At 39.0% G+C, this 12,061-nt stretch overlaps 1 protein-coding gene across 4 annotated transcripts in view; it reads right to left on the bottom strand.

Annotated features, from left to right (window-relative positions):
* LOC136876310 (anoctamin-1) overlaps positions 1-12,061 on the bottom strand; it is a 277,484-nt gene that overhangs the window by 44,870 nt on the left and 220,553 nt on the right. For all 4 annotated transcript variants that reach the window (XM_068228376.1, XM_068228377.1, XM_068228379.1 and 1 more), the window contains one exon: positions 11,002-11,151. In XM_068228376.1, the coding sequence (XP_068084477.1) occupies positions 11,002-11,151 (150 nt within the window). The remainder of the gene's footprint in view (positions 1-11,001; positions 11,152-12,061) is intronic.

Below are 12,061 nucleotides of genomic sequence, written 5' to 3'. Positions count from 1 at the left end.
AGTGGCTTTCAATGTGTTTGGTAGGATGTCGTTGAATGCTTATATATTATATAATAAAGAAAATTTACCAGAAAACAAGAAAGTCATGACCCGTCTGAAATTCAACATACATGTAATTGAGGCATTATCAAAAGAATGATTTAACATTTTTTTTTTTTACGCCGCACCGACACAGATAGGTCTTATGGCGAAGATGGGACAGGAAAGGCCTAAGAGTGGGGAAAATATCAGCTGTGGCCTTAATTAAGGTACAGCCCTGGCATTTGCCTGGTGTGAAAATGGGAAAACATGGAAAACCATCTTCAGGGCTGCCGACAGTGGGGTTCGAAGCCACTATCTCCCGAATACTGGATACTGGCTGCACATAAGCGACTGCAGCTATCAAGCTCGGTGATTTAACATTAGAAGAAGAGTTGTATGTAGAGTTGTATGTAGCACAGGTGGAGGTGACAATAAGTTTGGAGCCTCCATTAATCCTTGGAGTTGAAACACATCCAGGAAAGAAGGAAAGAATTTGTGTTTTTTGCTCCACCTTAGATAGAAAAATGCATTGGTTGCAAAAAGGGCCTATACCCTACCTGCATAAAACTGTTTTATGATCAAACCACTGTATTCAACCTTTCAAGCTGCATTTGTAAATAAGATATATTTTTTCTCATATGTTGTCATGACCATGAATTTTTGTAATTTTTATTTAATGTGTTAGTGATTGTCTGACTATGTTAGGCCCTTTTTCCCTACCCTGCAATCACCCACTGGACTATGTTCATGTCAGAAGTGTGCATAAAATGTATATTTAGTCCAAATTTACCATGCCCAAAAAAATGAAATTCATAAATTTGTAAAATTTGTAGTTTTAAGGAGGTTTTCCTTTTCAAAAATGTTTAAACCCATTTAATTATTAGTAGAATAATGACTCTGCTTCAAAGTAAAAACAAACAGGAATAATTATCAAATATTTCTCTAGTTATTTAAAAAAGATAAATACTGAAATTTCAGGGTCATGGTACTATGTTTTGCAGTTTCATTTAATTTGTTGTTGTTATTCTTATAACTGTGTTACACTATCCCTTGTCTCTTTAGTCCCCTACCGAACTATTCTTATGCCTACAATGTGAATTTGTAATTAAAACGTATTTTGTCCTTACTTATGCTCAAAATAATTAAACATGAGAAGACAAAATAAAAAGTTTGAAAATTTAGGATTTTTTAAAGAAGGTTTTCTGTTTCTTAAATGTTCAAAGGCACATACTTTTGGCAGAACAAACCTTCTGCTTCAAAACGAAAATTAACAGGCAGATACATCAAATACACCAAGTTATTTAAAAAATTGGCAAAATAGCTTGGCAATTTATGTATGAGAATCTACAAGATAGCCTGGCACTCTAAAGGTTAATAAAGGGATATAGTACATCTTCTCTTTACACTTCATAGAAACTTCTTTGTTCCACATCAAGTTCCTTAAATTCTGGTAGAACATATTTCCCACTTGTATCCTTCTGCTGATCTCCTTACCCAACCTTGCATCTTGCATTATTTTACTTCCCAAATATTTGAAGCATTCAACCACCTTAAGGTTTTGTCCCCTAATACTAGTGATTTTTATTTCTCAATACTGTCATTTAAAGCCTTTAGTTGAATTTTCACTTCTGTATTGTTGACTCTCCAGATTACTATGTCATCTGCAAACAACAATATTTTCATATCCCCTCTTTATATTGCCTTTGTTTCCTTTAGAATTTCATCCATAAGTGAAGGCAATACACTTCACTGTCTTAGTCCAGTTTGGTTTTTAAACCAATCTGTTCTCTCTACTGAAGTATGGAAACAACTAGAACTGTTTATATACATTGCTTTCACCAATTCCCTTAATTTCTTTCCACATCCTTTTCTTTCCAGGGTTTCCCACACTTTTTCACTAATAACACTATGGTTACAGTACTTTTCCATCCATCTTTTGGCACAGGCCAGAGCAAAGTGTAGCTTCCAATGAAGTCCCAGTCTCATCCATGGCTGTGACAATATGGAAGCTGCTGGGGTATGGGTGGTGCTGATTAATGACATTCAGAGCACAACCAGTGTGTCTGAGTGTCATGAAAGGTGTTGCTCATAGGGTTAGTTGTGCTACAATAGCACTGTCTGGCCCAGTGAGGAAAGCAATGGCAAACTACCTCACTCCTCATCTTGCCTAGTACGCCTCATTCTGGTACTGCCATTGGTTTTTGTGGTTTCCCTATAACTGCATAGCCTTTGGTGATGCTATTTGAGGATCCAACCAGCCTCTGGGCTGATGACCTAACAGACAGACATGTTTTCACTGCATCAAGAAATCCATCACCAGATCTTTTCCATATTCCCACAGTCTTTCCATCATCAGTAATCTTATGGTAAATATAGGGTCTATCCTTGACCTGCCCACCAAAAGCCATAGTGCTCTTCTTCTAAATTTAATTCCACCCTTCCTCTTATCCTCTTTCTGTTATTCTCTCCAATATTTTGGCCACTTGTGACAACAGTGTAATTCCTTTATAACTGTCACATACCTTCCGGGCACCTTTCTTAAATACTGGTGTTTACACCTTTACACCTATCATCAAGTACTCTTTTTTTTTGTTTTTTTTTTTCCCTCTATGTACATCTTAGCAGCCTACATAACCAAGGTATACCAATAGATCCTGTTATCTTTATCATTTCCACACATAGTTCATCCATCTCTGCTGCTTTTCTTGTTTTAATTTATTTAACAGCCATTTTCACCTCTGCCAATGCAATATCACTCAGTTTCTGGATCATCCTCATTTATCACTACAGACTCTTCTGCATCAATTCTCACATTCAGGAGTTTATCAACATTATCCTTACACCTATTTTTTTTTATCTCCTCTGGGTCTGTTACTACATTTCCATTCTCTTTCTTCTCTTGTTTTTTTGTATTTTTTTTATCAATCCATACAACATCCTTTTTCCTCATTTACCACGTTTTTACAATTTTTAATTTCCTGATATTTACTTCCTTCTTTCCTATCTGTATTTCATTCCTGCCATGCTTTCTTCTTTTGTTTAAGAACCTCCTTCACCTTTTCATTCCTTCACTCTCGCTGAAGTTCTGCTACAAATCTTCTCTGCCCAGCTTACAAATGTGTTTTTAAATTTGGTCCATTCTTCTACACTTTCCATTTCTAATATAGGGATATACTGTTTTAATTCCTCCTAAAATTTCTCCCGAGTTCCTTTAGCTTTTAATTTCCATTCTTTTATTTTCTTCTGTCATTCTTTTTACTCTCACAATTTTGCTACCAATTCTTTGTGGTCTCCATCAAATGCCTCGCCCGGTATTGCTATTACATCCATTAACCCATTCACATACCATTTAAATGAACTTATTTATGCCTTGGTGTACTATTTATTTTCATTACTTTACATGATATTATCACCGACACTGAAAAAGTATGTTTTACAGCAACCTAATGAGAGGAAATATCCAAACTACTGTCAGATGTAATTTGTAAAGTCATGTGTATGCTAGATCATAAAACAGTCATCTACGTTCAGCACCACCTTACACCAGTGGCATTCAAATGAAGATTCCTTCCTCAGACCCTGTGTCACACAGACTTTGCATCTCCGTGATAGGATAATCTTCTTTGTTGTTGGAGGTATTTTGGTTGGAAAGGGTCCCCAGTGTCTCCCCTGAAGTCTCAGTGGTGTAACCCCAGAGCTTGGGCATCCTCATTTTGGATAGTTAGGCAAGGTCATAGTTGCCAACAGCTGTTCGGCCGAATTGATCCGGAAGCCGATAAAGCCTACTTACTTCTTGTCAGGGTGCAGGAGGCAATGAATGATGCTGAAATTCAGAAGTGTCATGTCTAGCATGTAGAAGTATATTTTCATGTATCCTTTTACATACTTCCTTATCAAGGGGAATTATGTGAGTCTCTGGTCATGGGAATCAACACCACCCATTCAACAGTTGTAGTCAACAACAAGATTGGGTCTGAACTTCTTGCCATCATACTTTACCACTTCAAGGTAATCTGGCCTTCATTTCATCCAAAGATACAGGAAACCAGTGTTCCTAGGCAGCTGATACAAGACTTTTGTATCTTTGGTTAGATGTTCCCAAAATTCTGCTGTTAGAAATTCGTTCACAACTTGGAGTTCGTTCGGGCATTGTCCTAGGTGCATTTGAATAACACTATTTATTTCACCAGTTGCGATGCATGAATGATACTCTGGAGTATTACTTACGTGCTCCCAGTTCCATTACCTATAGTGTAAAATATGATTAGAAGTCATTGGTGTGGCATCAGATGTAGGCTTAAAATTCAGTTAACGCATTTGACGGCAAAACAGCACTTTGTTCACCCCCTACCAATGCTCACGTCACTGTCACACGAACTATTTTCACTTACACTAAATTTTTCGTCACTTATTTCTATATCAATGCCACTCTCTTCTAAAAATTCCCTTATCGCTTCATCACTCAACTTGGAGGCAGCCATGATTTCGCTTACGATGAGGTTGCTATGATTACAGGTTATTATTTCCACGGAATAACTGCATAGAAGTGTTTATCGAATACATCAATGGAATAAAACAGTGCTTCCATCTGTAAAGAGGTTACCTTACTAATATCAAACCCTGTCACAAAGGAAACCGGCTTGGAGCGGGTCCGAAAATAAACACTATGCACGGACGGAGAGATTCGTCTTTGTACCGGAGTGCAGTTGACAGCCAGGGCGGAGAGGTCCGTCAAAGCATGTCAAGTGGTTAACTGTTTATGATTTGTTCTCTCAACGGAAATATAATCAACTGTTTTTGTCCTCCTTTCACCCCAGCCATATCTAATGATCTTTCTACTATTCTTCTTTCTAAACCAAGTGTAATCCACAATCATTCTGTATCTCTTACAAAAATCAATCAACTTTTCTCCTTCACTGTTTCTTTTTCCATATCCAAAAGGACCAATCACTTCCCAACAATGTCATTTCCAACCTGCTCATTGAGGTCTCCCATGACTATCACTTCTATATCGGTGATTACTTCCTCGAGTGTCTCCAAGAACTTCCATGTATTTTCCTCACTGTTTCCAGTTTGGGTTGCAGAAACTTGGATGAAGTATTTCACTCCTTCTTCCGTTCTCTGTCGTACTCTGATTATTCTGTCACTAACATAGTCTACCTTATCCACAGATTCATCCAGGATTTTGTTAACAACCACTCCTACTTCATTTTTTGCCTCACCTCCTTCACTCCTCATCTTCTTCACTCCTTTTCCCTTCCACCTGACCTCATTTAGTCCCATCATAGGAACATTCTCTTTCTCCTTAAAGTCAATCAACTCTCAGACTTTTCTGCCAGGGTTATAACACTAATTATTCTCACCTTCATACTGTAATATCAGTTGCTGATTGCCCCCTTATCACAGCTCCCCCAGCACAAGAACTGTGCATTGCCTGCAGCGTATACCCTAACCTTTTCTGAAGCTTATATTTACCATCACTCTTTTAGGCTATTGTTAAGATGGGTTCACCACTCCCAAAGGCATTTTAGAGCTACTGCCAGCAATTATTCATGCTGCCCTTTACATGGGGAACAGACGCCCTTGCAGCCACCCCTGACATGAGGAAAACAAACTCTGCTGATGAACAGTGTACTCATACTATTCTCTAAGTACTGGACTGCCTTCTCAGTTGTAGATTCCATTGAATTCTTCACTCGTAACCCTGAGCTGGGATCCTTATCAGATGATACACACCGGGTCAGTGTGCTCTGGATCACAGATAGGTACAGACGCCCTCCATGGAAAGAGCTGTCTCCAACAAGGATCCCTACCTGCTACGTTCTACTTAAGTAGTGCAACATAATATAATTAGAGTAATTGCATAGAAATTCATACAAAATTTATGGAAAAATATTAACTGATCCATCACAGTCTTATCCTTGGTTTTGACAATATGAAAGTGGCTGAGGTATGAGCGATGTTACTAATGTCATTCCTTATGCAGTCAATCTCTACTATTAATGGCGAGAAAATGTTGCTCACAGGATCGGTTCATGCATTTCAGTGGACTTGGCAGACTAACATGTAATAGCAACGTCCGATGCAGTGAGGAAAGCAACAGGAAACACCACCACTCCTCTTCCCTAGTAAACCTGTTCAGTGATGCCTAGACCATCTATGAGAGCTAATGGTAGAGCTGTTGAGAATTCAACCAGCCCTTAGGGTGAGCACTAAACATATGTTCCCTAACAAATAGCATAATTACAATGAAGTTGTTCAGAAATTAACCTAATTTAAAAATACTGTGTTATTATTCATGAGTTATATTTTTGGGCTTATGCCGTGTAAATAATTATAAACACACTCAACATTTCAAAAGGAACCTTGAGTGTGTTTATAATTATTTACACGGCATAAGCCCAAAAATATAACTCATGAATAGTTACACGGGCCGTGAAAGTCTAAATGATAATACTGTGTTATATTACAAGAATTGTAGCATAACAATATCACAACACTATAACACATAAATCCACACGTAAGTTTAATATTTTCAATACTGTAAATTTAAAGCTATCAAACGCTAATTATAACACCTGTAACACTATAACATATCTATAAAAATGAAACCAGACATTTTTGTGTGGCTTCCTTATTAACAAATTATTTTCTATACATAACATTACAATTTACAGTCGAATGAATGGTACAATGACTTACTATTAATGGAACATTATAAATGCAATACTATTGCATAGAAATGTATACAAGATGATGATGATGATGCTACTTGTTTTAAGGGGCCTAACGTATAGGTCATCGGCTCCTGATGGTACGAAATGAAATGACAGAACAAAAGTTTTAAATCATCCACTGACCAAAAGAAAAAAAAAGTGACATGAAGAATGAATGGATGGACCTGAACCCAAAACAATCAGTGGACCGAGCTCAATAGCTGCAGTCGCTTAAGTGCAGCCAGTATCCAGTATTCGGGAGATAGTGGGTTCGAACCCCACTGTCGGCAGCCCTGAAGATGGTTTTCCGTGCTTTCCCATTTTCACACCAGGCAAATGCTGGGGCTGAACCTTGACTAAGGCCACGGACGCTTCCTTCTCATTCCTAGGTCTTTCCTGTCCCATCGTCGCCATAAGACGTATCTGTGTCGGTGCGACGTTAAAAAAAAAAAAATCAGTGGATCCTACCCAAAAACTACCAGAAAGAAACAGCGTTACCGATCAAGGGACCATTCTAAAGTACGATCCTGATGATGATAATGATGCTTGTTTTTTAAAGGGGTCCAAAATCCAGGTCAACGGCCCCTCATAATGGTACATGTCGCTAATAAAGTAGAAGCATGGTATTTGTTATGTTGGGGTACTAATCAAAAGTAGCGAAGACTCACGGTGTTCCACACATGATGGTACTACTCATAAGTATTGTACGTCGTACAGGTAACGCAGACCTATTGTGTTTCTCATACAATGGCGCCACTCATAGTCAACGCAAACCGATGATGTTCCTCACCTAGGTGTACTAGTCACGGGTGCCGGTATTCCTGTGGTGTTCCTCACATAGTGGGTACTAATCACAGGCAACACAGACCCACTGTGTCGCTCATATAGTGGTACAACTCACAGGCAATGCCCAGACCCGCGGTGTTGCTCACATGGGTACGACTCACGGGTACTGGAAACCCACAGGAGAACCAACTCATTGCTGCTACTAATCACAAACCTGTTTCGTACCTAATATAGTGGTACTACTCGCAAGTACAGCCAACCCATGGTGTTCTCCGCGTGATGGTACGAATCAAAAGTAGTTTCATGGTTCTAATTTGGTCGCCTCTTTTAGTCGCCTCTCACGACAGGCAAGGGATACCGTGGGTGTATTTTTCGTCTGCATCCCCCACCCACAGGGGGTAGAGAGAGAGGAAAAACAAGAAAAAAGAAGGGATCCGTCACTTCGAAAAACGAAGTAACAGACGAAGAAAGGCAAGGGCCATGAAGGGCGTGAAAATTAAAGACTCCCTAGGCCTCGAATGCTCTAATACCGTCGGGGTTGGAAAAGAACAAGAGTTGACCAAGGGTGGTCGGACAGGATAGATGAAAGTGAGGAGCCTGGCACAAGTAAGCGGAAGCAATGCCAAGACTCAGCTAAGGGCCCTGTGGTCACCAATCCACACTCCCAAGTTGAGAGACCCTTGGGCCCCTTTTAGCCGTCTCCTACGACAGGCAGGGGATACCACAGGTGTATTCTACATGTGCGCCCCCCACCCACAGGAGGTAGTGTGTTTGGTCCACGAGAAGCATTTTATTTCCCTCAAGTCCGCTGGCAAGCCGGTTAGGACCCCCCCCTATCCGCCACCTGGGACCTGCCACGTGGGAGTATCACCTCTCCCCCTGCTACGCCAGCGTAGTAGGTTCGTGGGGAAATGTATACAAAATGTACATGACATTAGAGTCTTATAGATATTAGAGAGAAATGTAACGAAATAGAAATAACTGCATTTCTTCACATAACATTCCAGGACGAGTATTTGAAAGTACCTAGTGTGATTAACGCTACACTGATGGGCAACTTAGAGATAACTGGCTAGTAACATACAGGACCCTCTTCTGCCCTGATGATGGCAACGATGTGGGCTGGCATGGGCTCAACAAGATACTTCATGTATTGGGAAGCCATCCTGATTCACGACTGCAGCACAGCCTCCTATAATGCAAGGGGATTGGTCGGAACAGTGCCCAGGTGCGCAGGTTCCTGTATCGTTTGCCAGTGAGGGACGTTGGCACATGTACCAAGGACACGATTCATCTTATTTAAACAGTTTCCATACGAAAATACCACTATCACCAGCCTGAACAGCACCCAGTTGACAAGAGGGACCCACTGCCTCTTGTGCTTAGTGATGCACTCGTACCCTGCCATCGGTGTGTACCAACTGGTACCGCGACTCATCTGTCCAGGTGATCTTTTAACATGCTTCAAAAGTTCAATGGCGATGTCCGTTTGGCCATCTCATTCTTTGTGCTTTATGATGTACAGGAGGAGAGATCCCATAGTGGTAGAGTGGCTTCTGTACCCCACCATGTGAAAATGGTTATGCTCACACACAGCATTGAGTCTGCACATGATCTGCTGCTCTGTGACCCGTCTATCCACTCTTATCATTCAAGCTAGCTAATGATGACCCCTGAAATCAACACCATTGGAGTTGACTCTGACGGCAGTGGTTTTTCCCAAATCCACAGTGGCCAGAGGAAAGTCCTGCATGATTTCAGAGGTGGAATGATGCTTACGTCTGGAGCCAACGATCTGGAAGCCATCAAATGAACTGAAATCTCATGCCTTATTCATCCTGTACTTAAATGGTTACTCACATGGCCAGTATGAGGCCTTGTGACATCGTAAACATGTGTCACGGTATACTATTATATTCACTGGGCTGACTACAGCCATTTCACCAAAACAGTTGCTCATCAGTGAATAATTACTAGGAGAAGATGGATAAAAGGCAGAATAAGTTTAGAATACAAAGGAGTTTTTAGGACTAACTTTCAAACACGACAAGGAAATAAAAATTAATATGAGGAGACTTAACAGAGAGCCTATTTATATTTAGTCATACACATAAAACTTGATCTGACACTTGTTTGTTCCTATCCAATACAGATATTTATGTTTAGTTTATCTACAAGAGGCATATGAAGAGAAAACTTAGGGGGGGAAAATTTTGACCATACACTGGGATGATAGTGAAGGTAAGTTATATTATGGGGAATCAAATCATATAGCATTAATAACAGAATGAGTTTTAGGTTCAAAGTAGTAAGAAGGGTGAGTAAGATGAAGCTTTCATATTTCACCAGCATTGTTCATAATTTCATTAATGGTGCTGATAGTGCTCATTTGTGAAGAAATCTTGTAAGCCGTTTCATTTATTGTAACCCACTAGGTTGCAATAACTGACCGAGACACAAAAACCCCATATTGAACACATTCATTACATTAAAATTTGTATACGAAGAAAGAATGCCTGTCATCATATCTTGATGGATATAGTATTGTTGCATCTGTCTCTTGGCACAGGCCAGAGCAAAATGTAGCTTCTACCGAAGTATCAGTCTCATTTATTGCTGTGACAGTATGGAAGCTGTTGGGGCAGTAATGAAATTCACAGCATGTCTGGACGTTATGAAAAATGTTACTCTTAGTGTCAATCATGCTGAATTAGACAGCACTTTCTGGCTCATGAGAAACGCAATGGCGAAGAACTTCGCATCTCATCTAGCTTAGTGCAACTTGTTACAGCATCATCAACGGCTTTTGTGATTTCCCTATTTTTATGTCATCCAGTATATCTTGTGACTTGAATAGAATTGCAGATTATACTCCACAAATTTTGGATTGGAAAGGCACCTAAGCTGATTTAGGTTGACATTTTGAATTACAAAGGATGTGTATTCTCTCAGGATGGCAGTGTAATGAGGAACATAAAAATCAATATTATATAGAGTAAAGACTTATTCATAACACCAGCCAGAGACATCTTCATTGCATAAAGGGTGCAACTAACATTGGTAACAGCAATAAAAGCTAGTAAAGTAATGAGGGCTCACAAGAGATGGAATGTAGATCATCTTGGATTGATGAGAAAATGGGTTCATTGGGGTTGAGAAAACAATCTAGAAATGATGAGAAGAGAGTCAATCTATTTGAAGATAGCAGTGTACGAAGACGTGAAGATTGTCTTCTCATGTTTTTGTCTTTATCTTCTCTTTCAACTGCCCCCTCTTCTCATTCTGATTTGTCACTGTATTTATATCATTATCTGTGCATTTTTATGTTCTTATCTCCTTATATATGATTTGATTCAACACTCACTTTTTTCCCATTACTTGATATAATAATTAACAATACCATTAGGCTATTAATTCTTAAGAAATACCATAGATAATTTTCATACTGATCTATTTCTGTCTAAGGAAATAAACTTACCCAATTAAGAATCATGATGAATACCAAATTGATCAGAGCAGCTGTTACAGAACTCATCACACCATAAGTGTCAGTAAAGAGAATTCGACCTGCAAGAAGCGACATGCGATACAACACCACACCAAACACAGCTCCAACAGCAACTGATGCCTGCAAGAGGAAAAAGAATATCAGTATTAATTTTTAAAAAAGTCTTGAAGCTATTTGTTTTTGTTCAAATAAGGGTTGTGATAGCTTATAGTCTTCATGAGTTTTATCCAATTATTTATCCAATGGATTTAACCAATTATTTTGAGTCTTGAGTGCTTTTTTGAGCCCTACAAAATTACCTTTTTGCATATATGTTCATAGGCAAGTATTTCTAATGTTCATGCACTCTTGAGATACACAGAGAAGAAAAATGGACAATCACATGGAAACAAGGGAGAGGTAGCAGCCAGAAGTCAGTGAATAAGATATATGAACAAGAATGTTTATAGAGGAAATGAGTAGATGAAGTTCTGATTAAGGGCCCCCATCTGGAGTTGTGCCCTATAAACGAATTTTAAAAACCCAACAACTTACTCACCTCTCCATTGTATATTGTTTTCTAACTGTTTAACACATACTTTCCATCCCTCCTTCCCCTCACCGCTCCTTGCCAGGGTGAGCTTAGGTCCGAGGTGAGGAACACATCATTAACTTTGAGTGAGGTCATACTTCTACTATTTTGTCTAAGAGATATACTTTAGCTTCCTCTTACATAAATAGAAACTTCCTTTTTTTAAGAATGTTTAAACAATTAGAACATTTTATTTCAGCAGTGATCATCATCATTTGCTAATCAAAAGGAGAAGATTATACTGTATTTGTTTTCTATTTCTGAACACAATTTCATATGAAAGAAAATTTTTATTTCAACAGCAACCACTATCATTTGCTAATCAAAAGCAGAAGATTACATTTGTTCTCTGTTTTGATCAGAATTTCATATTAATGAAAAGCTTCATTTTAGTGGTTGTTGTTATACGTTCATTCAGTTAGCAATAAGAGGAAGATATTTTCATCAGTATATAACACG

This window comes from Anabrus simplex, chromosome 6 (genome assembly GCF_040414725.1).
Source record: "Anabrus simplex isolate iqAnaSimp1 chromosome 6, ASM4041472v1, whole genome shotgun sequence".
NCBI classification, from domain to species: Eukaryota; Metazoa; Arthropoda; class Insecta; order Orthoptera; family Tettigoniidae; genus Anabrus; species Anabrus simplex.
This window is presented reverse-complemented; position numbering and strand designations above follow the sequence as displayed.